Source organism: Brachypodium distachyon, chromosome 4 (genome assembly GCF_000005505.3).
Source record: "Brachypodium distachyon strain Bd21 chromosome 4, Brachypodium_distachyon_v3.0, whole genome shotgun sequence".
Taxonomy (NCBI): Eukaryota; Viridiplantae; Streptophyta; class Magnoliopsida; order Poales; family Poaceae; genus Brachypodium; species Brachypodium distachyon.
In genome coordinates, this window is record NC_016134.3 from 2,049,018 (window position 1) to 2,076,595 (window position 27,578).

General features: G+C 46.9%; 5 protein-coding genes across 7 annotated transcripts; 3 read left to right on the plus strand and 2 right to left on the minus strand.

The window, feature by feature from the left end:
* Positions 1-2,004: 2,004 nt before the first annotated feature.
* LOC100825454 (BTB/POZ domain-containing protein At3g50780) lies at positions 2,005-5,889 on the minus strand. Of its 2 annotated transcripts, none has more exons than XM_014901775.2 (4): positions 5,534-5,889; positions 4,569-5,313; positions 3,413-4,308; positions 2,005-2,462 (listed from the first exon to the last, which is right to left on the minus strand). In XM_014901775.2, the coding sequence occupies exons 2-4, from the start codon at positions 5,223-5,225 to the stop codon at positions 2,381-2,383; spliced, it is 1,635 nt and encodes a 544-aa protein (XP_014757261.1). In that variant the 5' UTR covers positions 5,226-5,313; positions 5,534-5,889; the 3' UTR covers positions 2,005-2,380. The 2 variants fall into 2 exon arrangements, with proteins under 2 accessions (XP_014757261.1, XP_014757262.1); XM_014901776.2 differs by having other exon boundaries at positions 4,569-5,347.
* A 954-nt stretch (positions 5,890-6,843) lies between these two features.
* LOC104584359 lies at positions 6,844-9,601 on the minus strand. Of its 2 annotated transcripts, XM_014902614.2 has the most exons (4): positions 9,304-9,601; positions 9,185-9,238; positions 8,998-9,094; positions 6,844-8,903 (listed from the first exon to the last, which is right to left on the minus strand). In XM_014902614.2, exons 1-4 carry the CDS (start codon positions 9,589-9,591, stop codon positions 8,869-8,871), a joined length of 474 nt encoding a protein of 157 aa, XP_014758100.1. In that variant the 5' UTR covers positions 9,592-9,601; the 3' UTR covers positions 6,844-8,868. The 2 variants fall into 2 exon arrangements, with proteins under 2 accessions (XP_014758100.1, XP_010237070.2); XM_010238768.3 differs by lacking the exon at positions 9,185-9,238.
* Positions 9,602-12,261: 2,660 nt separating this feature from the next.
* LOC112272416 lies at positions 12,262-13,347 on the plus strand. The gene has a single exon (XM_024463116.1). The coding sequence runs from the start codon at positions 12,262-12,264 to the stop codon at positions 13,345-13,347; it is 1,086 nt and encodes a 361-aa protein (XP_024318884.1).
* Positions 13,348-18,170: 4,823 nt separating this feature from the next.
* Positions 18,171-20,207, plus strand: LOC100837215. Its single transcript, XM_010238769.3, has 2 exons — positions 18,171-19,114; positions 19,196-20,207. Exons 1-2 carry the CDS (start codon positions 18,306-18,308, stop codon positions 20,046-20,048), a joined length of 1,662 nt encoding a protein of 553 aa, XP_010237071.1. The 5' UTR covers positions 18,171-18,305; the 3' UTR covers positions 20,049-20,207.
* A 4,632-nt stretch (positions 20,208-24,839) lies between these two features.
* Positions 24,840-27,464, plus strand: LOC100825456. The gene is made up of 2 exons (XM_024454932.1): positions 24,840-25,781; positions 25,872-27,464. The coding sequence occupies exons 1-2, from the start codon at positions 25,777-25,779 to the stop codon at positions 26,545-26,547; spliced, it is 681 nt and encodes a 226-aa protein (XP_024310700.1). The 5' UTR covers positions 24,840-25,776; the 3' UTR covers positions 26,548-27,464.
* Positions 27,465-27,578: the final 114 nt, after the last annotated feature.

Genomic DNA, 27,578 nt, shown 5'->3' on the forward strand with positions numbered 1-27,578 from the left:
ATGGGTAGGTTGGATCGAGAGGAAGAAAGCAAGAAAAGGGTGGGCACATGTTGTTTCGTCTGCCTGGGGTAGACAACCACGAAAGACGTTACCCGAAGGCGCGGGAGACACACAAGGAAAAAAGTTGTTTGTGTACATGTGCGTGTGTGCTCGTGTGCGTGTGTGCTCGCGTGCGTGTGCGGGTTTGCGTCGCACACTGTGTGTGTGTTTGTGTGTGTCACACTTGTTTGTCCAAGCACCCACACTTTCTAGGCTCCCAGATGACTTTCGTGCGTGTGTGCGTGCGCGCGCGTGTGTGTCACACTTGTTACCCAATCTGGGGGCGATTTCCGTGGGTGTGTTTGTGTGTGTGTTCACGCGCGTGCGTGCGTGTGTCACACTTGCTTACCCAATTTGGGAGATGTGCAGCTCTATCTAGAAACATTGCAATTACATCTGCCCAATTATAAAAGAAACTTTTAACATTAAAACTACATCTGCCAAAATCACAAAAGTAAGTCTTAAAGTTAAAAGTACATGCAAACAATCTACGAAATCCAATTGAGATTTGAAAATTGCACATGCAAAACAAACTGCGGTACGAGAACCGCTACTTACATGAAGCGCTAGTTATAGTTATGAACACCAACGTGGCACACAAGAGCGTGCGATTTCTACATGACGATTGGAACCGATGGTGAGGGCGATTCACGGTGGTAGGCTCCTCCCCTATCGATTTGACAACAAGAGCTGCAGATGTGGCCTCAATAGGTGGTGATGGTGACCCGCGGTGGAAGGTGACTCACACCGAGGGAGAGGATTCCTGCAAAGGGAGCCTCAACGGCGGCGAGTTCGTTGACGGCTTGACGCACGCCGGAATGCGTCTGACCGATGATAATTTAGCAACTTGTAACCCACATTACTCTTTTTTACTAGATTATAGGGTTGGCTATATGGAAAACGAATTTAGGAAAATTTCCATAGTAGTTGCCGCTGATTTATTACAATGTCGTACCAAATCATCCAGCGACAAGTAGCATGGATCGAAGGAAGTAACTTTTTTTTGATTTTATTTAGGTAATCCTGGGTCACAGGAATAAAATAGCATTATCTGCAGTAGCTTAATCCTACCTAACCCAAGGATGTTTGGCCGGTTAAAACCCTTATTCCACCCCTAACCCTCGAGGCCTCACCCCTAACAATCCGGTTTTATTTTTTCAGTCCATCTGATCGAAAGATTAACAAAATTGTGGACACGGTATTTCTTAGGCAAAGGGGCCTACGCATTGTAAAAGGGAACGGGGAACGTAATTTAGTTGGTTTTACGAAAATAATTTGATTTACATGACAATAAAAAACAATTTCTTCTTGACTATAATTCAACTCGAGGACTTGGGATTGGGAATTGGGATCATCGAGGGTTCTTATTTTATACCAGTAGGTAGCTTCAACAACTCAGAGCACTGTCCCTTGGGATAATTCATATCACTCCATGCCTTGTACTCTGCACAATGCTTCAATTAAACTCCAACTAGTCCACTTCTGTTCAGAATAAGAGAAAAGAACAAAAACAGTAACATGGAGATGCAAAAACAAACAATTGTTGCAAACTTGCATATTCTGTGACATGCTTACATTACTATTACTACATCAGTAACATGGACATGCAAAATCAAACACTTGTTGCAAACTTGCTTATGTTATGAAATATTAACATGTATGTCACTGTTACACATGTGGAGTCATTACCAGGTAATGAGATGATTAGGTACATGCATAATCAAGCAAAGCTCCACTATAACTTCTCGGCATCTGAGACACACCATGTGGGGCAGCTGGTCCAGCTCATGTTTGGTAGAAACTTGGCAGAGACACTAGCTCAGAATTCAGATTATTCAACTTCCGCCTCATCCCCAAAGTCCAAACAAAGAGGAAACAGCTTCACAAATTTGAGAAGATGCCAAATTTTCAACTTTGGAAACCACCTTTCATAAAACAAACACAGATAATGGGGGGCAGAGCTCATATTTTCTGGATAATTCTGATATTTTTAGCTTATCAAAGAAGCCGAGGCCCTGTTTGCCTGTTCAGAACATGACAATCTCTTTTGGTTCGGGCAGGAATTGAACTGTTTTCTGGAAAAAATCTTGCATTCGAAACAAGCCCTGACCGATCTCGAGAGAGGGATTTACACTTGTTTCAGATTCCATGAAATACAATCAGACCACACATACCTCATGAGTCATCGACAATGATGCTTAAGAAAAACATGTCAGCATCGTCACCATCCCTAAATACTAAATTGTGTCGCTTTCCATGACATCTCTCAGGCGTAGCTTCCACTGATTCCATGACACAGAGAGCATTTGTGTCCCACTGAAGTTGATGTACACAGGCATGGTCATTGGTAGCTGATAGCTCCTTTCTTTATCCTGACCATACCCCCAGCAACCTCGAACTGCAAGTTCATCCATCCACCATCTCTATCCAAAATTAAGACAGTTACAGAAAAGAAACAATTGGTCCAAAGGAACATACTTTTGGCAATGAAACACATTTAGCACCCAGAGACAAGCATATCACAACTCAGCTAGCTAAGAGAAAACATTATATGATAGTCATTACGAATGGAAACATAAAGCTTGTACAATTAGGAGTTGATCAGATTTTGCTGCGGATACTTCTGGTCTGCATTTCCTATTTTATTTTAAATGTTTCTCTCTCTGTGTGTGCGCGTGCAAGGGACTAAAAGCATTTCGTAGTAAAAGTCTGAAATGTGAAAGGGACATTTAGAATACAGAAAACATTTAGAATCCAGAAATATCCATATAAGATGTGAAAGGGACTAAAAGTATGCACAGAGCTACCATTGTATCTATCCATCTATCTGTATGCTCCTGAGAAAGAGACTTTTTAACTATGAAATGACTTCTACTTCAATCATCAGTGAGCAATTTTGCGAGAATTTTTGGTGGGTACCAGGTGTTTGAATTTAATTTCTACCAAATTTGATTTGGTACATGTACTGTTTACAACTCAGGATTTTTGGTGGAGAAGGAAATAATATCTGCACAGCCTTCGACAGTCATGGTTTCCATGTACAGACATTTGATAATAACTTGAAAATACCGATCACAACGCCGAATTGAAGTACAATTGTCAGGGAGGCGTTGATCGAAAATTTCTTACACTAGCTGGTGGAAAAGCATATGATTTTACACGTAGGCTAAACGTGCAGTCATAAAAATATCTGGTCCCATCAACATTTACATAACAAGAAAAAAACAGCTACCGATATTCTCACCGGGTTTCATGTCGATTATCAGCTTGACCAAGACAATCTCCCTTATAATCAATCTATGGGCTAAAGCCTAAAAGTACTATGCTTCCCTATCATTTCAAGATGAACTCCCGTCTGATCATAGAACACTACCTTGCCTGATTGACATAAGGTCTGACGAAAGTCCTTCTCCACCATACCTCAAATGCCCTCTGCAAGTTTGGACAGTTATCACCCAACTTCAAGAATCTCCCGAGCCATGATAGTAATATAGATCGCTGGTCTTCCAAAGGAAGTGTTAGGATTGTTTGCCCAATCCCTTCCTCAACAAGCTTCCTATCAAATGACCGGCAGCTGCATTGTAGCCATGAGTAGTCATCGATGAGTGCTTGCAGCCAGACTTGCAGGAGAAGAAGACGAGTGTTCTTGGATGGAAGCATTTCTCCTCTTCCAATCCCAACAAAAAGCCTCGCTGTGATACAGCTAACTGCGTGGCGAGAGGCAACTGACAATTTTGCATGTAATGATGCAAGCTCACTCTGGCTTGCCCACATGACCACAAAATCATCACAAATCCGTTGGTTAACCAATATCTCGACCAACCAGAGGAGATTGTCAGTCTCCAGGGTTATTTGCCTTGTAACTTGAGAAGGAAAACCTGCTTCAGATGCTTCCGCGAAGAGTAGCTTAAGTCTGTCTATGCAACCTTGACATGAACTGTGAAATAATTCAGAACAGATGTCTGACGTACCATCCGTGCAACGGTTGCTATCCTTGAGAAGATTCAGAACTAAGGCTTTCATCTCCCGACGCCCCCTGTCATCATTGCTCTTCAAGACCATCTCCATAATATGAGACAAAGTATCAGCTGGTGAGTTCAGACTGTCAGAAGCAACTCTTTTCAGTAAAGGGCTAACTCCATAAGCCTTGCTCTGAAGATGCCGTATCGATGACACAACGTTATCTTCTTCCTCACCGACCCAAGGGACTGCTTCCAGATAATCCAGGCATGACTTGACACAGGCCTCAAAACCAAGTGATTCAGCAACCTGCAAATTAGTCACCATCCCATGATGAATATGTAGTACTACATGAAATAAGATTATATAGCAGTCAACTTGCATGTTAACATTCAGCACGAGTGCCGGAAATCCAGAACTTAGCAACAATTGCAGGGGACTGTCATATAATTTGTTTGAAAATACAGCTGGCATGTAAAATCTAATGACAAGCTAAGCAACATTAGTTTTTGCAACAAAAATGGCAAGACACTGAAATATGAGTTTCTGAACTCTGAACACTCGCATACCTTCATGATGCGAAGCACACGCGACACGTTCTGCTTGAGCAGCTTGTGCTTCGCCTCGTCGCAGTACATCAGCCCGACGGTCTCCACATAGATCTCTGCATCGTCGCAGTCATGTATCTCGACAGAGGGCACCGGAGGGCCACCATTGCCGCCGCCGGAGAGCTTCGCGGCGAAGAATGCGCTGCTTCCGCAGAGAACATCCCTATGCACGTTCATCCTGACAGCAATCCCTTCCTTGCCATACAGCATCACCGTCAGGTCGCTCGTCTCAGGCTGCCCAAACCCGACGCAGATCTCGTGCTGCTGCAGCTGAGCCTCACCACCGCCGGCCGGCTCCTCCCGTCCATCCGCCGCCGCCGCCTCAACCGCCGGCGCGTCCTGCTCGCCGGCGCCTTCCCGGCGGCCCGACTCGTCGGCCACGGACGGCGCTGTCTGCACGGAGGGCGCCTTGGACGGAGGCGCCGACGGGATCTTGCGCGGCTGCTTCCCGTGGCCGCCGCCATTGTTGCTGCCGTGGTGGTGGTGGTGGTGGTGCGGGTTCTTGAGGCTCTTGTGCAGCGCCGCCGGCGAGGGGCAGCACCAGAACCCCTCCGGCGTGACGGCGATCGGCACGGCCCGGATCCTCGCCGGCGCCCTCCTCGGCCTCGATTCCTCCATTCCCCGGAGCTCAATTCCGCATCTGGTTCTTCCCCCCTGCAATGCGGCCAGGCGAGGCGAGCAAGATCTCAGGAACCTTCTTCCTCTCCTGCAATTCGCGCAATATCAGGGATTCAGGGCTCCTGCGTGGATAATTGGGAGAACAAAAGTTTCTTCAGAATGACAAGAACAGAGATTCCCCCCACTCAATCGAATTCCTCCAACAACATCCGGCTTTCTCGCATCTATCGTTCGACTGGAAACAATTCTAACAACTTGGGAAGAACAGAGCCGCTCCAAACTGCTCAGATGGCAGATGAGCCACTCACCTCAGAAACGATGCCAAGAACGAGAGAAGAGCCAAGAAACGACGAGGAACACCTCCAATCCGAAACGGGAAGGGTAACTGCTCCTTCACCAGCTCCGGTTCCAGCTTTCGAGCTGCTGCTGGTCCGAACTGCTGCCCCCTTCACACTTTGGGCAGGGTACAATCAAAGGAGCAGGAGGAGTACTAGTATATTGCTGCTCACCGAATCCAATGCCTTTGTCCTGACTGTTTGGGTAGTAACCGAGAAGAAGAAGCAAAGCAGGTGTGGTGTGGGTTCTTGTGCCCTTTCTGGCCTGCTGCCATTTACTTACTCCACTGCACTCTTCCAGATGTGTGGATGGAGTGGAATGGATGTCCAAAAATAGATTACTGGATGCTCATCTTCTTCAGATCTTCTTCAGAGTTCAGATAGTGACCTCCCATTTTTTACCGCTATGGAGCATTTACATCCCTACTAATGCCTCTTTCATGCTAATAGCAGTAGTACTACAATGTTAATGTTCTCACAGATCACGCTATGACCCCTAAAGTTGTAAAAGAAAAAACTCAACTCCATTCCAAAATAAATGCCATGAATTTGTATAGATTTTTATACAAATTCACGTCACTTGTTTTTTCAGACAGAGATAATACCTTTAATTAAGTGTAACGCACAAAATTAGACAAACTAAGTTGCACCTCATGATAACTAAGTTCACAAAAGAAGATGATGCTTCCGCATGAGTTTGTTTAAACTGTCGTTACTTTTTTAAATCACCTGTAACTTTATTCAGATTCGACGTCCATTAGAGGTACAATGATTAGGATAAAAACCCAAAAAATCTACAAACTAACTCTTAAAACTAAAAATACATTAAAGTCTTCCAAATAAATTATCTCCATGGCATCAATCTTCACAACACGAATTACTGCCAAGGTTTTGGTAAAGATACTGCAATCAAACTGGAGTAACGACACCGCTACCCGAACACCTGCATCAACTTGACTAGCTTTGAAGGTTTTAAAAGGCCACTTGAGTCACCCATAAAAAAAAAGTCATGAGCGTTGAACGTACTTGGGTCGGGAATGATCCCTAAAGGTATATGTCGTCTAATCACAAAATCTTCATCAGAACACCAAAGAAGGACTCCAAACCCACAAAAAATAATACCAATAAAAGCCCTACGACACGATAACAAAAACTCATCAGATCTGTGAGTACGCAAACCCAAATCTCGCAAGATCGGACACATCGAATTTGCGAACAGGGAAACTATCTGGCTCTGTGGCATCACATGCAAAGGTGCCGCCACAGAAGAGAAAGAATCAGAGTATCTTTATTCTCAACGACGCCAAATCCTCCACCATAACTTCCCCGGCGAGAAACACACAATCTATAAAACTGAAGTCTTCTTGAAAACATATAGGAAGATCTGATGTTACCCTCACCTCACAGCGCCGAGATAGCGCCAGAGGCGAGGGGAACGACAAATTTCCACGGTAGCTACAACGTTGCCTCCTGTGCAAAATCCAGTCGCCTGATGGCTGATGGCCAGGTTTTCTCGTTAAACTGTCATTACTTAAATTCTCTTAAGATACTCGCCTGCCGCGGTCACCACGTTTTTTTTAGAGGGACCACGTGTTGTTAAGATATTCATGTTCTCCAACGGCAGGAAGCAGAGCCGATCGTCTCCTTCTTCGAGCACAACGACGTGGTTGGTCGGGCGGGGCTGTGCAGGTCGGGTCCGTGCTTGGGCAGGGAGTCGGCCGGCCGTCTCAGGGCAGGGAGGTGCGCTGCAGGTGCGGGGGTCCTGGGAGGACCGCGGTGGCGCGGTCCAGCCGTCGGAATCGCGAGCCCTAGCCGCCGATGGGCCTTTGGCTTGGGGGCGGCGCCTGTTGCGGGCTCGACTGTGGGCAGGGGGGCGACGGGCACGCCGGCAGGGGCACCAACGAGGACGGAGGAGTGGTCGGGCGGGGCGGGGAGGTCGCCGGCCTACTCCAGCTTGCCGGCGGCAGCTTGATTTCACGGGCGGCGGAGGACGCGGGACGCACGGAAAGTTCCCGCTCGTGACAGTTGGCTGCGCATGTTGATTTTGGATCGTTTGGGTAGTGTAGCCGGAAATACCCATATTTGTGTATTGGGGCTACAATATAGGTAGCTACCCAAAAAAATATGGGTATCCAACAAATATGCGTATGTTGTTGGAGGGTTTTTTTAATCAAAATACCCATATTGACAGTTTTTAAGTATCCTTTCGAACAGGCAGGAGCGCGGGAAAGGAGTAAAGGACGCCGGCAGACGGCAGGCCCCTCCGCTCCCACTTCGACGGGGTCATCTACCGCCGGCCCGCGCCGCCGCTCACAAGTTCCCCTGCGCCCAGCTCCCAGCTTCTCTCTGCCCCCCATCCGACGGGGACTGTCGGCTCCATTCAGATCGGAAGGAGGTTCATTTTATTTTATTTTTGCGGAGGATTGGAAAGTTGGAAAGAGATTCATGACATATCATTCAGTTTGCAAAGGAGATTAAAGTTAACAGCGGGATCGGCCGGTTTTCTTAGCGTGTGTGTGGGATAGTCGGGCATGACGAGCTGTAAATTAAACTACTCCAATAGTAAGAGACAGGTAAGACTCCAATAAAAAAACTGCAGGTCATTACGTAAAAGAATTTCATTACTCAAGGTAGTAGCAGATCATTAGCAAAATTGCAGCACATTTTTTTTCGGACGAGTAAAAAAACCCAGTCCAAATGTTGACGTCGAGTTGGCTCTATGGGAAAAAAAAAAGACATCGTCCTATTTCGGAATTAAAAACAGGTAGAGTTCCCCTTCCTGTACCTAGTTCTACTTCTAATTTCTACCATTATAAGAGCATGTACAATGCAAGATGTCTAGATGGGTGCTTAGAAAAAATAACCGGTTTTTGTTAAGCACTAATGCTTATTTAGACTAAGCAGATGCCTAACTTGACACCTAGTCTATACAAATAAGCACTGGTGCTTAAAAAAGTGCTTGATTTATTTTCGTAAACACATGTCTTAGCACGTTGCATTGTACATGCTCTAAAGATGCAGAGCATATCACCTAATGTTCTGTCTGTTGCTTCAGTTTCTTGCACCCGCAGTTTCCTTTATGCGTCCACAGGGTATTTGTGCCGTTCTTTGAGGGTGCTTTTAACGACTTGTCACAGCCGTGGCACACCCCGTATGCTAATTTGTACATGCCGTTAGCATCTTTCACACATATCGGTGTAAAATCCTTCCAGATATCTGACTTCGTGCGTTTTGGCTTTGGTTGTAGTTCAACTCCATGGAGCTGATTCTCGCTGTGACGCCCTTACTCGACGAAGCCATGCATCTCTTCAACTGCTCTTCACGCACAGGAGACAATGGCCCTCTAAAACAAAGAGCAGGCAGATATGTCAACATGGTAGTCACAGTCATGTAATGAAGGAGTGTCGATTGGTATTATGAAAGGAGGTCAAACTTACGCGTATCGAAATCTCTGGGATTACATATACTGAAAAGGTTGTCGAGGGAATCCGAAATATTTTCCGTTCGTAAGACCACACAAAGCATTAGCTCGTCCTACAGTGAAAGCAGGGCAGGTCAGTACTATCGTCTAGCATGAAAAGATTTTTTTGTTAAGATAAACCTGACACCAAATACCTAAACTTCATCCCAACAATTGATTCTTCCCCCAACATCGATTTCGACACCCACAAAGAGTTCTAAATTCCTCATGATAAAATAACAAATAAAATAACAATTCTTAATTACGAATTTCAGATTGATACCTGTAACAGAGGCATGCCCTGATCTTCTGCTTGATCCAACAGATGATACTGGATCATAGTCCAGCATTGCTTGACTCCGTTTAGATCGTGGAATTGCATCATCTTCTTCACGCCGATGTACATAGGTTCCGGATCCCATAGCAGCAGAGGAGTCGAGGAACGGATCGCTGAAAATGCGCCCTTCGGGTGCTTCCAGGACCCGAACGATGTATCGTAGGTGTCCTGCTTCCCAATTGCATGGTCTCCCGACATCAGGAAAACACGAAGGGAGCTTGGACGGGTCGGCATCGGTGAGGTCGGCGTTGTTCCTTGGGACGTTTGCTAGCTGCTTCAATTCGGGCGGCCAGTCTCGACGTGCAGCGCTCGTGTGTGTATGCTATGGTCAGCCGAGCGGCCGAGCCCGGCGGGTTTACTCTCCGACGACCCGGGCAGAAGACGACGGAGAGGAGAGAAAGAAAAGCAAAGTCTCCAGACGCGCGGGTTACCCGACGAATGCTACGAGCACGGCCGGAGCCGGGGGCTTCCAAACCCGGGCGCGCGGCTCACAAAAGTTTCCCGTGCCATCCAAATGTGCACGCGCATGCAACCACGCATGGACGTGTGCCGGTTTGTTTCCCGCACGTCAAGCCATCATGGAATGAGAGCCCCGGCCGATGGATTTTTTTTTTTTTGTAAACGCCAGCATGGAATGGGAGCCCCGGCCGACGTGACACCTGACAGGTGGGGCCCACATGTAAGGAAACCTGTCAAACGGGCTTAACCATCTGTGTTTGGGCCACTTGAGACAAATACACTCAAAATATGTGGTTTTCCGGGCAAAGTAGCAAAAACTATGGCTCCGTGAGGAGACTGCACTGAAAGCTGTGGTTTTGTGAAATTTACGCATTCTTTTCATGGTTTTGCTAATGGTAAGTCGCCTGTTTTTTAGTTAGATATCGATCGACATGTTAGCCATCGGATTTTGATCCAACGATAGCAAGTCAAGTGAGAGATGAGATAATGGGGATGACCCTCAGATTTTGATCCAACGGCTATGAAACGCCGACTGATATTTAAGACTCATTTCTTAAAAAACAGACGACTTAGAAATCACCACACCCTTCTTTTTATCTATGCATTCCTTTTTCGGAAAAAATCTTCCTGAAAAAATGTGTAGTTGGTTTATTTCTCTTTTTTCGGGAGAAAAAAAGAAAGAAGAAAGAAATAAAGTGTATTTTGGTTTATTTCAATTCAAACTTTACCAAATTACGATATTCTATAAGAAAATACAGCAAACTTTAGCGGCTTAAAAGGGATGTGGATATTTCTCGGTAGCCTGACTTTTAAGCAAAATGTTTAAATCTAAGTTGATGAATTAGGCCTGTTTGTTTGGGCTGCAGATTACTGAGAAGCAGCTGTAGCGGTATAAAAATGCCCTTGTATGTCATTTCTAAAAACCGTTGGAATTAAGATCTTAATGTCACATTGTCATCTCCACTCCTCTCGAGTGTTGTCGCTTGATTAAGATCCAAAGGCCCTTCAAACAAGTCGAGTGATCTCTAACTAAAAATTAGTCAATCAATCTATATCAAAACCGATATAAAAACATATTTTACAGTAGTAGTCGTATCCAACAAACCGTTCACAACAGATAAAAATTGACTTAAAATAAAGAATAAATTTCACAAAACCACACATTTTGTGGTTATGGTTTCACAGTTATCGTCAATTGTCTCATGGAACCACCTCTTTTGAAGCATGTCTTCTCAGAAAACCAAATCCGACAGGTTAGCGCGTTTGATAGCGAATCTGACACATGTGCGTGGCCCACAAATCGACGCCCCAAAGGAGGTGGATGCTTCTCCCCCGTACAAGCTGAGTGATCTCTTTAGAGTCAAATTCTCCGTTATGTGAACTCTGTGTTAGAATTCAGGCTGATGAACAACACTGGAGGAGCTGTGTGGATATGTTGGTAATGCATATGGTGATATTTTTATTTACGAATTCGATCAAAGTTAACAAAAAGTAACTTAGGAAAAACTTATTATGTCCGCGCACCTTTTCGTCGAAATATATTTTGACGCCAGTTTCAAATGTAGAATAAGGTATTATTTAACAGTTTTTTCTCTAAATGTATAGATATTATGGAAATGACGTGACACTGCTTGAAATTTGAACTGAACTGTTTGGAAAAATTAAAAAAAGGGGGACACACATTGTATCGTCAACTATTGAATTCAGAGTTGATTTTTTGACGACCGTTTCCGCCATTGTCTATTTGCTGTTAAACACCCCGTGGCTGCGCTCTGATTACCAAGTGACATGTGACGTGAGGATGAGGACGAGGATAATTGGGGAGTTCTTATCCCTTTCTGTTTACTTTGGCTGGGATGGAAAGCTTAAATCTGAGATTAATTGACGAAGATTGGATGGGGGATCAAGAATTTGACCTGGATGGATGGATCCGCCCGTCATCTTGGTCCATGCGTAACAAAAACAAATCCAACATGCACAGAAAGTTCACTACCTAAAAAGCTCGTCTCGTTAGGTTATCGGTTAGGGTTTAGACGCTGGCGGCGACTCAACGGCGAAAACCCTAGATCGACGTGGTTTCGGATGGAGTTCGACTTCGATCCGCAGGTGGAGTCCTTGCAGGCTCCGTTTCAGGGTAGATCTCACCTCGGGAAGGAAACGATGGCGACTAGAGTCCAGGACGAACTCGTCCCAGGACCAAAGGGCCACGACTATAAGAGCACGGTCAAGGGAAGATCGAAGCACTTTGCATCGGCTATCCGAAGGAAGAACCTTGATCCGGGCGACCGATCTACTCCTGAATTGCAGAGCTCGATGGCATCGCTTGACGGTGGGGGTGATAAAGGGGCAACCGTTGAGGTAGCTACCCACCCGAAGCCGGCAGGTGACGCCGTTCCCGTAGCAACGCAGGGAGGGGGTGCGGAATTAGCCCTGGCGGTGGTACCGATGGCTGTGGTGGCGACTCAGATGGCGGTGGATATGGAGGCGATTCAGGAGGCGACGGATCTGGAGGCGGCAGCAGCAGACCATGATCTGGCTATGGGAGATGAAAACGTTGAAGAGGCGGAGGTGGGAGAGGGGGGAGAGAGTCTGGTACCGGAGACTGCTATCCTCGATCTAGACTTCGATGCTGATGAGGAAGTTCAAGTCATACAACGATGTGTGATCGAGAAGTACTACTCCATGCGTAGGGTTAAAGCGGCGACTCTCCTCCTAGAGTTCAAGCGCATCTGGCAGACATGTGCCGACATGAAATTCAAAGATCTGGAGGACAATATGTATGTGATCACGTTCGATGCGGAGGGGGATTATCAGCATGTAGTTCATGGAGGACCATGGCAGCTACGCGGCGAAGTACTCATCGTGGCTCCGGTGGATGGAACGGTGCCCCTCATGGAGATCCCGGTTGATGCCATGCCCATATGGATTCATATCGATAAGGTGCCCCCTATGTTACAGAACGACCAAATTGGCCGTGCTCTTGGTAGCTTTCTGGGTAGGGTCCTGGAAGTGGATGCTATGGCTAACGGGCAAGTTGGTGCATATCTCCGGGTAAGGGTAGAGATCTCGTTGCGCCAGCCCTTGCAGGATGAAGTTGCTATCAGGATTAAGGGCAAGCTTACGACCTACAAGGTTCAGTATGAGCGTCTGCCTAATTTGTGTTTCCATTGTGGGCTTGTCGGGCATGGGAAGACGGAGTGTCTGAAGGAACAACAGGGCGCGAAATCACGCGGACTAGATGCACGGCTGCGCTGCTCTCCGGTCCGTAAAGCTGATCGGAGAGATGGTGTGATACGTGCAGATTCTGCTGCTCGGAGGAAGTTGATGCTGCCGTTTGGTGCTGCTTTATCATCTAACAGAAGTCATGCTAGTTCTAGAAGAATGAGCCAGGAGCAGCAGTCGGCGGATGAGATTGTAGGGGAAGTGGAGCTGTCAAATAAAGTTAATGAACTTAGTGTTCATGATGAAGGTGTGCATGATGATGAATGTACAGAGTCTCCTCCTCCTAACCATAAAGGAGCTGACAAATAAATGGGAGGGAGGCCATGCGACAGCTAGCAAGTAAAAGGGGTCAGGACCGTATCTCAGAACCCGAAGGAATAATAATGGTTCAAGCTCAAAGGGACCAACCTCTTCGGACATGATTCCACCACTTCGCGAACAGCTGAATGGTGATATGAGTAGAGGGTACAGCTCAACTACGGATGTCTCGGTGCAGAGTCATGGCAAGAAGCGTACAACTGAGGAGAAGGAGGCCGATGGAGATGATATGCTGGGTGACGAATTACCTCTGGTTCCATATTCACAGCCAGTAATAGGTGGAGGGACGCCGAAGAAGTGGAAGGTGACGGGAGGTGAGGGCGCACAGGATGTGACTATGGAGGAGAGTGACAACGAGCGTGTGGCGGAACTGGATGCAGCCGGTCTTGGGGCAACTGGCAAACTGACGGGGCCAACTGTGGCGCCCCGTCAGGAGTAATGTATTGCCTAAGTTGGAACTGTCGGGGAGTGGGTAATGCCCGGACAGTTCGTGATTTGCTCGCGCTTACACAGGCGAGTCACCCGGAGTTGATCTTTTTGTGTGAAACTAGGCAGCCAAAGGATAAAGTTAGGCGTTTGAGAAATAGATTAGGTTTAAAAGGTTTTGAAGGTGTGAGTAGTGATGGGCGTAGTGGAGGGCTTGCTTTATTTTGGCATGAACATGTACCGGTGGATATCCAATCTATGAGTGAAAGACATATTGATGCTTATATTCAGTCCTCGACTGATGATGATATGTGGCGACTAACGTGTGTCTATGGAAAACCACGTGTGGAAAATAGACACAATATGTGGAGGCTCTTACAGAATCTGAAAGCTGAATCCAATTTACCGTGGCTTGTGGTAGGGGATTTTAACGAAGCGATGTGGCAATTTGAACACTTCTCTAGCACTTTGCGGGCGGAGAGTCAGATGCTCGCCTTTCGTGATACGTTGGAGGTATGTGAGTTGTGTGATCTTGGGTTCAGCGGAGTGCCCTACACCTTTGATAGCAATCACCGTGGGCGCCAAAATGTGAAGGTACGTCTTGATCGGGCTGTGGCTGACTTCGCTTGGCGCACTCGTTTTAACTCAGTTGAGGTTAAGCACCATGTTTTCCCATGCTCTGATCATTGCCCGGTGCTGGTTTGCTTAGAAGCTGAGCCTCACAGGAGGCTGCGAGCTCGCTGTCCACAGTATGAGATTCTGTGGGAGCGGGTCCCCGGTTTACCGGATGTTATTCAGGAAGCTTGGGAACAACCGGGCAATAAAGAGGATCTTGGGGCAGTCCATGGCGCGTTGAAAGGAATTATGGGGTCCTTGAGAATCCGGTCTGCAAAGAAGGTTGGTAATGTGACTGAAGAAATTGAGAAGTCTCGTACGCAGTTAGAAGAGCTTATGGCTATGAATGCTGACCAGCAAGACATCAGGCGTGAAGCTGACAAAATGAATGAGTTATTGTATCGAGAAGAAATGATGTGGCTTCAGAGATCGCGTGTTACCTGGTTAAAAGAAGGAGATAAAAATACCAAATTTTTCCATGGTAAGGCAGTTTGGCGAGTCCAGAAAAATAGAATCAAAATGCTGGTGAGGGAGAACGGTGATCAGGTGACTAGGCCTAGAGAGATGCATGCTATGGCTACTAAATATTTTAGTGATTTGTTCACCCAGGATCCTAGTATCAATTATAATGACATCATTGATCTGATCCAAGCCAATGTGACCGACGACATGAATCAAGAGTTATGTAAGCCTTTTTTGGATAAGGAGATCGCTGATGCGCTTTTCCAAATCGGTCCGCTTAAAGCTCCTGGTGTTGATGGGTTCCCGGCAAGATTCTATCAACGCAACTGGCAGGTTATGCGGGAGGAGGTTATCAATGCTGTCAGGGTCTTCTTTATTACTGGTGTGATGCCTGCTGAGGTTAACTCTACGGCCATTGTGCTAATTCCAAAGGTGGATCAACCGAAGACTCTCAAGGATTATCGGCCTATCAGCTTATGCACTGTTTTGTATAAAATTGTTGCCAAGTGCTTGGTGAACCGACTCAGACCTATTTTGGGTGAGCTTATTTCACCGAATCAGAGTGCCTTTGTTCCGGGAAGGTTGATCACGGACAATGCGCTCCTGGCGTTTGAGTGCATGCACCATATCGAGCAGAATGATGGAGCTGGTGGCAGATTCTGTGCGTATAAACTTGATTTATCCAAAGCTTATGATCGAGTAGATTGGGGATATTTGGAGTGCACGATGCAAAAGATGGGATTTGTGCCCGTTTGGATCAATTGGATCATGACGTGCGTCAGAACAGTGAGATACCAAGTTAAGTTCAATGGTTCCTTCTTGGATTCGTTTGCACCATCTCGCGGATTACGGCAAGGTGGTCCATTGTCCCCTTTCTTATTCCTTTTTGTGGCGGATGGTCTTTCAGCTCTTCTACACCATGCTACCCAGATCGGCAGAATTGAGCCCCTGCGGGTATGCCGGCAGGCTCCCGGTATATCTCACCTCTTGTTTGTAGATGATACACTCTTATTTTTGTGTGCTGATACTCAGGAGGCGGCAAATGTTCTGGACATTATCCATAGTTATGAGCGGGGCACTGGCCAGCTCATAAGCCCCGCTAAGTGCCCCTTGTTCTTTGGGAAATCGTGTACTGCCAATCTGCAACAAGAAATAAGAGATGTTTTGCAGGTGGTTGAGACAGACTTTGAGTCTAAGTATCTTGGGTTGCCTACACCGGAAGGAAGAATTAATCGAAGCAAATTCCAAAACCTCCAAGCTAAATTGCAGAAACGTTTGCTTCAGTGGGGGAGATAATTACTTGTCAGCTGGGGGAAAGGAGGTTTTAATCAAGTCAGTTGCACAGGCTTTGCCACTTATGTTATGGGTGTGTTCAAACTTCCGTTCTCGGTTTGTGAGGATCTGTCCCGTATGATTCGCAACTACTGGTCGGGTGCAGAAAATGGGAAGAGGAAAACTCACTGGTTGGCCTGGGATCAGATGACTGCCACAAAGCCACATGGTGGTATTGGTTTCAGGGATATGCAATTGTTTAATCAAGCCTTGCTTACCCGCCAAGCATGGCGTCTAATCGATAATCCTGATAGCTTATGTGCCAGAGTTCTGAAATCACGCTATTACCCGCAAGGTAACATCATTGACACAGTCTTCGTAGGTAAGGCCTCCTCCACTTGGCAGGCCATTTCTTATGGTCTCGATCTTCTTAAGAAGGGCATGATATGGAGGATTGGAACGGGGGACAAAGTCAGAGTATGGCGTGATAACTGGCTTCCTCGAGACCTGAATCTACAGCCTATCACGCAACAAGGACGCTGCCGGTTCCGATGGGTGGCGGACTTTCTCGATGATAATGGGGCTTGGAAGATTGACCTGCTGCAGCGTTGGTTCCTACCGGTGGATGTGGAGACGATCATGCAGATAAAGCCATCGATCCGCGCAGACTGTGATTTCCTTGCTTGGCATCCCGAGAAATCTGGCATCTTCAGTGTTCATAGTGCCTACAAGTTGGGTTTGCGTCTGGCAAACCCCAACCCAAGTGCTGGTGCTTCCAGCAATCACCCAGATGGCAGTAGAGCTTGCTGGGACTTGATCTGGAAGGCGCCTGTTCCACAGAAGGTGAGAATCTTTGCTTGGAGATTGGCAACCAACAGCCTTGCAACTAGGCTGAATAAGAGAAAAGGCATTTGGAGAAGCTGAGTACCTGCACGATCTGTGGGAATGGCGAGGAGGATACTTTTCATGCTTTCTGTATCTGTCCACATGCTTGTGCCCTGTGGGAAGCTATGGCTGAGACCTGGGGTTTGGCGCCGGTTCAATCTGTGCATAATGGTGGCGAGGAATGGTTGTTAATCTTGCTGGCCAATGTCTCGGAGATCAGCGAGCTATGGCCCTCATGCTGCTGTGGCGGATTTGGCATGTACGCAATGAAATAACACATGACAAGCCTGCGCCTCCTGTAGGGGCGTCCCAGAAATTTCTGCAAGGTTATATTGATGTTCTTCTATCGTTAAAGCGCGATCCAGAAGCTGATCCGTTAAAAGGGAAGCAAGTCACTGCTGTACAGTTGAGACCGAGGAAGAAACACAGGGAGCGATCGGCTCCTGAACTCATTTGGGAGCCGCCGCCGGAGAATTGGGTCAAGCTGAATACAGATGGGTCGTTTGTCCCTGAAACAGGTGACGCTGGTGCTGGTATGATGCTTCGGGGCCATGATGGACATATCATCTTCACCGCCACGCGACACCTGCAATCTTGTGGCGATGCCGTGGAAGCTGAACTAGCCGCTTGTATGGAAGGTATGGCGCTGGCTCTGCAATGGTCGGACTTGCCGATAGTTGTGGAGACTGATTGCAGTCAAGTGAAGTTGATGCTGGAACAGAAGGGTGATGATCGGTCGAGGTACCGGAGCCTGGTTTTGGAGTCGAAGAGACTCCTGTATTCAGGAAGGGAGATTGTGATTGTTAAAGCTGCTATATCACAAAATAGGGGTAGTCACGACTTAGCCGCTCATGCTAGGTCAAGCCAACGAACTGGTTTGTGGCTTCGATGCAATCCCTTGCATCATGATGTAACCCCTGTTTAATTAATATATCTCCTTTGTTCGCAAAAAGAAAAAAATATTCATGTTCTACATTCGGGCCATCATCATCTCTTCAAGTATTGGCCTAACCCAATATTTTTTTAACTTTTGTACATTTGGCTTGAGGGCTTTGCTGGGCCTTGCTAAGTCCGTCGGGCTTAAAGCAGCCAGGCCGGCCCGGTAGAGCCTCCGTGTCCAGAGAACCATTGTGAAGTGCTGAACACTCCACCCTCTCTCGCCGTCTCCTCCCAGAAATCAGACCGACCTTTCAAAAATAAAATCAGATCGAGATTAGGGCAAGCCGCTGAATTCTTCCGATTCGGCGGCGCCGGCCGGCGGGGACTCGGCCGCTGCTTGTGGCGACGACATGGGAGACGAGGAGCGGGAGGACCAGCAGCCGGTGGCGCGGCTCCCTGTTGACTTGCTCGCCGAAGTCCTCCGCCGCGTCCCTCCGCGCTGGCTCGCCGCCTCCCGCTGCGTCTGCAGGGCCTGGCGCGACGCCGTCGACGGCCGTCGCCTCCTCCGCGCCGACCTGCTCCCGCTCTCCGTCGCCGGTCTCTTCATCCACCTGGACGACCACTTGTTCCCGGAGTTCCTCTCCTGCCCCTCCAACTCCTCCTCGTCCCGTGCCGTCAGCGGCAGGCTCGACTTCCTGCGCTCCGTCAACCCTAATTACGACCCGAACGCTCTTCCTATCGGCGCCACCGTCGGCACTTGCTGGGAGGACGCCGGCGATTGGCGCGACTATCGCGTTCTGGATCACTGCAATGGGCTCCTCCTGCTTCAGCAATGGGTGGTTAACCCTGCCACAGGATGGTGGGATACTTTGCCCCCGAGTCCTGCAAAGCCAGACAGTTGGAATTTGCAGAACCGCGAGCATCTAGTCTATGATCCCATGATATCACCTCACTACGAGGTGTTCATTATCCCCTGTCTGGATAATTACAATGGTCATCGGGGAGATGGCCCGTTGCTGGAGGAGTCTGAATGGCCACCATCTCTGTGCAAGATGCATGTCTTCTCGTCGAGGTCAGGTTGTTGGGAGGAGAGGTTTTTCGCCCGGCAAGGAGATGCCGCAGGGGCTGCCAGTGAGATGCGAGTAATTTGGGAGCAATATTCGGCCGCCTATGTGCGAGCAACACTTTATGTATGCTATGTAGCTGGTTTTGTTATGAGGTGCGCAATTTATTTTTTATTTTTTGACTTTGATCTTGTTGATTCTGATTCTAAACTTTGCACAATGCTTTGATTTTGCAGGATATGCTTAACTGATAATACGTATCGTGTAATTAAATCACCAATGGATGCAAAATGGGAGCTCTATCCGTATCTTGGTGTTGTAAGATCAGAAAAGGGAGTGTATTTTGTGGCACTCAATAATGGTTGGCTTCGGGTTTGGATCCTTGACGAATCGGGTGATGAGATTGAGTGGATGTTGAAGCATGAAAAATACCTTAAGCCCATGGCAGCGCGTCTCCGATTTCATGGCCGATTTCATGGTGACTGGATCTTAGAAGATATTAACTACAACTTATTTCATTATGATGCTAAAACCAATGACAAGACTGACAATTTCTATTTGGAAGACAACAAGAAAGCAATAGTTGTTGAAAATGTTGAACGGAATTTCAACATTGATAATGCTCTTGGCAATGGAGACATGGTTGAAGATTTCTATGACTACAAGAAAGCAATAGTTGAAGAGAAATTTGAATGCAACTGGGCCAATGATGATGACAATGTCAAAAACAAAGACATGGTTAAAGACTTCTACTTGGAAGACAGCAAGAAAACTGAAGTGACAGAGAATGTTGAGTGGAACTTTAACTATGATAGTGTTCTTGGTAGTGTAGATGAAGTTGAAGAGTATCTTTGGTATGATATCAAGATACTCGGGTTTCACCCATACAAAGAGATTGTCTTCATGACTACTGATTCACTGCAAACAGGATATGCCTACCATTTGAATAGCTCAAAGATAGAAGGCTTAGGCAATATATACCCAAGGGATCTTTTGTTTTTCAAAGAGTTAGTTAATGAACGGGAGAACATTCTATCTTGTTTCCCATACACCCCTTGTTGGATTGATGAGCTCCCTAGAAACAATTAGTCTACAGCTTCATCTTAAACAACAACCTATGTTTGTAGGCAGGGATTTATATCTACCGGAAATATTTACAATTATGTTTGATTTCTGCTGTGAGTGATATTATTATGTAATCAGTACTGCTTACTATGGTAGAGATATAGTAAAGTAGAGATTACATAATTGTGCTGCTCTACTATTGTGGCTAGCTGCAGCCGTAACTTGATACACTGAATTATGCTATGATATAATTGTGCTGCTCTACTATTGTAGTATATAGCTACATATCAGTACATACTAGTAGAACTCAATGCTCTGTTTTCCCTTAGCATTCAAAATTTGGAGCTTCAGCTAAGTTGGCTGCTACTCTTTTGGGTGAAGATACTGTCACATTGTTTGTAGGACTAAGTATTCATTGTGAGGCAAAATATTTCATGCTTTTTTTTTGAAACAATGCTTGATGGTGCAAGGATTAGTCTTGTTGCTACATGATAACAAAGTTCTCTCCCACTTTGTTTCTCCAGTATTCATCGATTTTAGCAGGCAACTGTTCCATGAATCTGTTTGCGAAGAAATTGTGCATTGTTCTGTTTTCTCCTTACCATACAAGAAAGAGAAGGATTTGTGATGCTTAACTGTTCTTAATACTCCCTCCATCCAACAAAGGATGTCTCAACTTTGACTAAATTTGAATGCATCTATACACTAAGTTATGTCTAGATACATCCAAATTTTGACAAATTTGAGACATCCTTTGTTAGACGGAGGGAGTATAATGAATGGAGGGATGCAACTTCTGCCCGTACTGCATTTTCTGGTGATGTAGTCTGGGACAGAGGTCAAGCAGCATCATTGACTCGCTCAGAAACATAGGTTGATGCTACCTTTGCCCTGTTCATGTCCATTTCTGTAGAAGTCATCACCTTAAAGTTAATACAATTGGCACTGTTTCCCTAGGTTCTCTGCTTTGTATGCCACTACTTTAATTCATTGCCTTCTAAATATTTCAATTCGCTTAATTTTGTCTGCCTTTTGTTTTTTGCTGCTATTGAAGTATTGAAAGGTATTATCACAATCACAATCCACAGGTAGGATTTCACTCCTTCAGTTTTAGTTATAGGGCATGCACTTCTAATTTGCGACGTGTTTGTCTGTTGTTTATTTCGACTGCTTTTTTTTTAGGGATCTTCTATTCTGTCTGGATGGCGAAGAACTCCATGGCTTTCGTTCGCTAGCGGCCGTGTTAGTTTGTTTTTTTAGAAAAGACAGTCGATCTTCGTCATTCGATTAGAAGAAAAAGAGCTGTACAAAGAGTTCCAAGGCGGAACTCAGAGAAACAAAATAAAGAAAAAAAAGGAAAAAGGAAGCAAAAGCCTAATCTCCCGGATCAGAGGAACACGCTCTAAGTCGGCTGCGAATGTCCTCCCAAATCAAGTGCGCCACCTCCAGCGCGGGCAAGGCCGCATTCCGGAACACCCACCGATTCCTTTCCTTCCAAACACCCCACCACATATAAAGGAGCCTGCCACTCATCGCGCGCCTCCCAGCGGGGGCTTGCCGCGGATAAGAGAATCCCAATAGGCATCAATCGAAACAGTTGATGTGGGGGCCGGAGAGTCATCGTTGTCCCAGAGCTTGATGAGGTCCCACTCCTCGGCCGTGAAGGAACATTCATGGCAGAGGTGGGCGATCGTCTCCAGGTGAGTCTGACAGAGGGAGCAAAACGGCGAGTGTGGCCAACCCCTAATGGCCAGATTGTCCGCCGTGAGGATCTTCCCATGCAAAACTGTCCAGGCAAAGAATCTGACCTTCGGTTCTGCATGGGCCTTCCAGATCTTGGCCGTCGCAAAAGGGGGGAACGACCCAACGAATTGCACCTTGTAGGCCGACGTGGCCGAGTAGGATCCCGAGGAGGACCAACGCCAGGAGATAGTATCCGTCGCATCCGTGAGAGATACCCCAACGATGAGGCCCCAGAGGTCCACAAAGTCGGAGAGCTCCTGAGGTGTGGCAATGTGCTGAAGGGAGCGGATCCAGTTGTTGCCCTGTAGCTCCTTTTGGACCGTCCGTTGCTTCCTGGTGGCGATGGCATAGAGCCGGGGCCATCTAGCACAGGTGATACCGCCATCAGGCAGCCAAGGATCATGCCAGAAGAGGGTCTTGGCACCATTGCCAAGCTGGATCCGAGTGGAGGCCCGGAAGAGATCCATGTCCGTCGACGTGCAGGGAGACGAGAGACCAATCCATGGCCTGTCAGGGTCGGCCCAGGAGAACCAAGGCCAGCGAAGCCTAAGTGCCCGACCGAACTTGGCGAGGTCCGGGAGTCCCAAGCCACCGAGGGAGCGCGGCCTGCAGACCGTACTCCAGTTGACCAGCGAGAGTGAGGAAGGCGCCTGCCCAGGCCTCTCCTGTTTCATCCAGATGAAGGTGCGCATCAGTTTGTTAATTTGCTTGAGGACGCCCTGGGGAATGGAGAACGCCATGAGATGGTAGGTGACCATCGACGCGAGTACTGACTTGGCCAGCAGCACCCGGCCAGCACGGGTGAAGTGCCGGCCCTTCCAGCCCGCGAGCCGGACCCGATCTTGTCGATGAGGGGTTGGAAAGCCACCGCCTTGAGCCTCGCCAGGTGGAGGGGCAGCCTGAGATATTTACAGGGGAAAGTTCCCCGTTTGGCCGGGAAGGCGTGCAAAGCAGCGAGGGCCCGCACCTCGGAGCAGCCGATCGGGAGGCATCGGTTCTTTTTTTTTTTTGAGGGAGGCAGGCATCGGTTCTTCTTTTCATGGGTGTTCCTAATACAGTGCTTAGCCATGTGGAACAATATCTGTGTAGAGGGTGCCATGTCCCATGTTAGCCTCCTGTTCAGCTTATGCATTTTGGTGCTATCGAAGTTACTATTACCTCCATTCCTTAAATACTTAAATATAAGATGTTTTAGGTTTGTCCAAAGTCAAAATTCTAAAGTTTGACCAAGTTTATAGGAAAAGGTACTAGCATCTACAATACCAAATAAGTATATTATGATGATATGTATCACGATGAATTTATTAAAACTAATTTGGTGTTGTAAATATTGGTTGATTTTTTTATAAACTTGATCTTATCACTGTTGTCGTTGTCAAACGACACACGGAGTAAGTGTAACAATGTTCGATGGTACAATGCGTAAAGTAAATGAGTATACGACGGCCTTATAGCAAGGTACAATGCGTAAAGTAAGTGGGTGTATATGACGGGCTTATAGCGAAGGTCGTCGTATACTTGGGACAAAATTGACACGTCGATATTTTTAAATAGGTTCGGTTGACCCTATAGGTACGACTTAATTCTATGTTAGAAAGGCTTTGAGGAGTTTAGTTTTACTACAACAGTCACAAAGATAGAACATCTTATATTTAGAAATGGATGGAGCACAACTGAAGCCCTTCCAAAAAAAAGTACAACCGAAGCAATCTTGGTGCAAATTCAGCATGTAAACCAAGGGTTTCTCCAAGTCCTGTTTAAGAGCTGCGTGACACTAAAGTGTGTATATTTTCCGGTAGACACAAATCCCTTGCAAACATAGATCAATGTTTAAGATGAATTTGTAGACTGATGGTTCCTAGGGAACTCGTCAATCCAGCATGGCGTGTATGGAAAAGAAGATAGAATATTGCCAAGCCTAGGATCGTTGTCTGACTATTGCCAAGTGGGTTGGATCGGTCGCACCAAGTAAAATGCATGGTTGAGTCGGCTCACCCCACTTCACCCTGTCTCATTCCTCTCTCTTATACCACGACTCCTAAGGTTCCACCTTCTTCTCACGGCGACAATGGCAAACATCGGGCGATCACGCGTCAGCCTAGCAACAATCACAACGGAAAATAAAGATGTTGAATGTGAGTTTCCTCTCTGACTCTCCTGATTCAAATAGCTACCATGTTTTTCTTAAAGCAATGGCGCCTTCCATAGCAAACGTGGAAAAATGAGTTAGCGCCAGCCAACAATCGTAGGCTTGACCTTGGTCATATCGGCAATTCAAGATTGTAAACTTTCTTAAGGTTAGTAAACTCGGGGTGCTGGTTTGGCATTGGAAAATGAAGAGCTCAAGATTTAAAAGATACTTTAGGTTACTCTATACCTAGTGATACGACTTTTAGGTGATACCATCCAAACAGTGGTGTGAATAGTCATAAAAATTATTCACCAATCTTCGAAAAGAGTGGATTCACCAAATAGGGAAAGATACGGTAACATAACCAGTGAGATAAAATTCGTCATGTCTTGGTCTGCCTATTTTATTTGTCACGACATTAAGAGGGCTTGATTTTTAATTTATGTTTGGTTGAGGGCCATATGTGTGTTTTTGTATGTTCTATCTATAGCTGGCCATTGGGCCAGGGCTTTCCGAGTGGCTAGGAAGCCCGATTGTCCAGTCCCGACTCGAGCTGGCGCCGGCACAGTGCAAATCGGCCCGGCCTATGGCGTGCTAGAATCTCCACCTTGAGCCCGCAGCCCTTTTTTTATTTTTTTCTACATTTGGCCCAGCGTTTCTCCAAATTTTGGACCAAACCAACTCGTTTTCTACGTTTGCCCCATCATCTTTCCAAGTTTAAGCCAACCATTAAATTTTTTGTACATTTGGCCTGAGGTTTTGCTGGGCCCCGTCGGGCTTAAAGGCACCAGGCCGGCTCGGTAGGGCTTCCATTCCGGGTCTGGGCCTCCAGGCCGCCTTTTGGGGGCCGGCTGGCCAGGCCGGCACCGGCCCGATGGCCTGCTGTAGTTTTGTCTACAAAAGACAAACCATTCTGAAGCGCGGAACACTTCCACCCTCTCCCGCCGTCTCCTCCCCGAAATCAGATCGAGATCCAGAAGGGTTCTTCTTCAGATCGAGGATTTATCCGGCGGCGCCGCCCGGGCGGGTGCTCGGCCGCTGCTCGTGGCGACGACATGGGAGACGAGGAGCGGGAGGACCAGCAGCCGGTGGCGCGGCTCCCTGTTGACTTGCTCGCGGAAGTCCTCCGCCGCGTCCCTCCGCGCTGGCTCGCCGCCTCCCGCTGCGTCTGCAGGGCCTGGCGCGACGCCGTCGACGGCCGCCGCCTCCTCCGCGCGGATCTGCTCCCGCTCTCCGTCGCCGGCCTCTTCTTCCATTTAGACGAGCACTTGTTCCCGGAGTTCCTCTCCTGCCCCGCCTCCTCGTCCCGTGCGGTCAGCGGCAGTCTCGGCTGCCTGCGCTCCATCAACCCTAATTACTCCCCTGACCCAAACCCTTGCGCTGAAAACAACTATGCCGGCCATATCTGTGAAGAAGCAGGCGATTGGGAGGATTATCGCGTTCTGGATCAATGCAATGGGCTCCTCTTGCTTCGACAATGGTTGGTTAACCACTTAACCCTGCCACGCGAAGGTGGGATACTCTTCCCGAGTTCCCGCGTGGCTGGCCAATCATGCTCCAGGGAATCTGTCGTGCGGGTACCGTGAGGGTCTGGTCTATGATCCCACGGTATCGCCCTATTACGAGGTGTTTATGGTTCCCTATTTGGGTTACAAACATCCTGACGATGAGGTAGACCCCTTGGAGGAGTCTGAATGGCCACCATCTCTGTGCAAGATGCATGTATTCTCATCGAGGTCGGGTTGTTGGGAGGAGAGGTCTTTCGCCTGACAAGGAGATGCTGCAGGGACCGTCGGTGAGATGCGACTAGGCTGGGGGCAATATTCCACCGCCTTTTTCTGAGGAACACTTTATGTATATTACATAGCTGGATTTGTTATGAGGTGCGTACTTCATTTCAATTTTTTTGATATTGACTAAGATATTATTGATTCCGCTTCTAAACTTCTTTGCGCAATGGTTTGATTTTGCAGAATATCCATGACTGATAATACATATCGTGTAATTAATTCACCAATTGTTAGGGAGGGCTATCCATATCTTGGTGTTGTAAGATCAGAAAAGGGACTATACTTTGTGTCACTCGATAATGGTTGGCTTAAGGTTTGGATCCTTAACGAATCGCGTGGTGAAATTGGGTGGATGTTGAAGCATGAAAAATACCTTAAGTCCATGGTAGCGCATGTTCATCAGGAATACCACAGCCGATTTCATGGTGACTGGATCTTAGAAGATATTAATTACAACTTATTTCAAAATTCTTCCCATATTCCGAAGGGGCTGAAGGGCTATGATGAGGATGATGATGATGTTAAAAACGAAGACACCAAGAAAACTATAGTGGCAGAAAATGTTGATAATGTTCTTGGTAGTGGAGATGAAGTTGAAGAGTATTATTGGGATGTCAGCATACTCGGGTTTCACCCATATAAAGAGATTGTCTTCTTGACTACTGATGCAGTGCAGACAGGATTTGCCTACCATTTGAATAGCTCGAAGATGGAAGGCTTAGGCAATATATACCCAAGGGATTATATATATTTCAAACTGATAACTAATGAAAGGGAGAAGATTCTATCTTGTTTTCCATACACCCCTTGCTGGATTGACGAGTGCCTTAGAAACAACTGGTCTACAACTTCATCTTAAACAACAACCCATGTTTGTAAGGGATTTGTATCTACTGGAAAATATTTATGATTATGTTTGATTTCTGCTGTGAGTTATGTACTCAGTACTGCTTACTATAGTATGCTTTATCAGCTCTCTCTTTTAATCATGCAGTCCTAGAAAATTTAAGATATATATCTATCTTTATGAGTCAAGCTCTTTCTGGCTAGCTGCAGCTGTAACTTGATACACTGAATTATGCTATGATATAATTGTGCTGCTCTACTATGCTCTACTATTGTAGTATATAGCTACATATCACTACATACTAGTAGAACTCAATGCTCTGTTTTCCCTTCGCATTCAAGATTTTGAGCTTCAGCTAACTTGACTGCTACTCTTTTGGGTGAAGATACTGTCACATTGTTTGTAGGGGTTCTATCATATTGTTTGTGAGGCAAGATACTGTCACATTGTTTGTAGGGATGCAACTTCTGCTCGTACTGCACTTTCTGGTGATGCAGTCTGGGACAGAGGCCAAGCAGCATCATTGACTCCCTCCTCTGCTGCGGCGTCGCAGACGCAGTGGGAGGCGGTGAGCCAGCGCAGGGGTACACGGCAGGGGACTTCGGCCAGCAGGTCTTCCGCCCGCTCCTCCTCTCCCATGTCGTCGCCACGATGAGCTAGCGGTCGGCGCCGCCGGATCGGGAGGGGATTCTGCGGCTGGTCTCGATCTGATTTGGAAGTGCCCTTCTTGAATCTCGATGGGGAGAATCTGTCGTGGTAACATTCAAGGACTCAAATAGGACCCTGAACCAGCGATATATTACAACCAAGCCATCTTATTTCTAACAGAAAACAACATCCATGAGTTTCCTGTCGGGTGATTAGCACATTTTTCTCCCTCTCCCTCTCCCTTAGTGTATCCAGCGTTAATCCAATTTCCTCTTAATTTTGGTTCTGGCATTCTTTATCTGGGTTGCTAACTCAATGGTAGAGTACTCGGTTTTCAAGTGCGAGTACTATGCTAGCAAGACAATGGCACTGTCCATGGTTTTGAGCAAGTTCGT

Excerpts from the sequence above, each read along its gene's own strand:
- LOC100837215 (XM_010238769.3), top strand. The coding sequence starts at position 18,306 with ATGGGAGACGAGGAGCGGGAGGACCAGCAGCCGGTGGCGCGGCTCCCT. Across the intron at positions 19,115-19,195 it reads GTAGCTGGTTTTGTTATGAG|GATATGCTTAACTGATAATA; the intron begins GTGCGCAATTTA and ends TTGATTTTGCAG.
- LOC112272416 (XM_024463116.1), top strand. The coding sequence starts at position 12,262 with ATGGCTGTGGTGGCGACTCAGATGGCGGTGGATATGGAGGCGATTCAG.
- LOC100825454 (XM_014901775.2), bottom strand. The coding sequence starts at position 5,225 with ATGGAGGAATCGAGGCCGAGGAGGGCGCCGGCGAGGATCCGGGCCGTG. Across the intron at positions 4,309-4,568 it reads GTGTGCTTCGCATCATGAAG|GTTGCTGAATCACTTGGTTT; the intron begins GTATGCGAGTGT and ends ACTAATTTGCAG. Across the intron at positions 2,463-3,412 it reads CCTTATGTCAATCAGGCAAG|AGATGGTGGATGGATGAACT; the intron begins GTAGTGTTCTAT and ends AATTTTGGATAG.
- LOC104584359 (XM_014902614.2), bottom strand. The coding sequence starts at position 9,591 with ATGCCGACCCGTCCAAGCTCCCTTCGTGTTTTCCTGATGTCGGGAGAC. Across the intron at positions 9,239-9,303 it reads AGGGCATGCCTCTGTTACAG|GAACTCTTTGTGGGTGTCGA; the intron begins GTATCAATCTGA and ends ATGAGGAATTTA. Across the intron at positions 9,095-9,184 it reads GAAGAATCAATTGTTGGGAT|GACGAGCTAATGCTTTGTGT; the intron begins GAAGTTTAGGTA and ends CTTTCACTGTAG.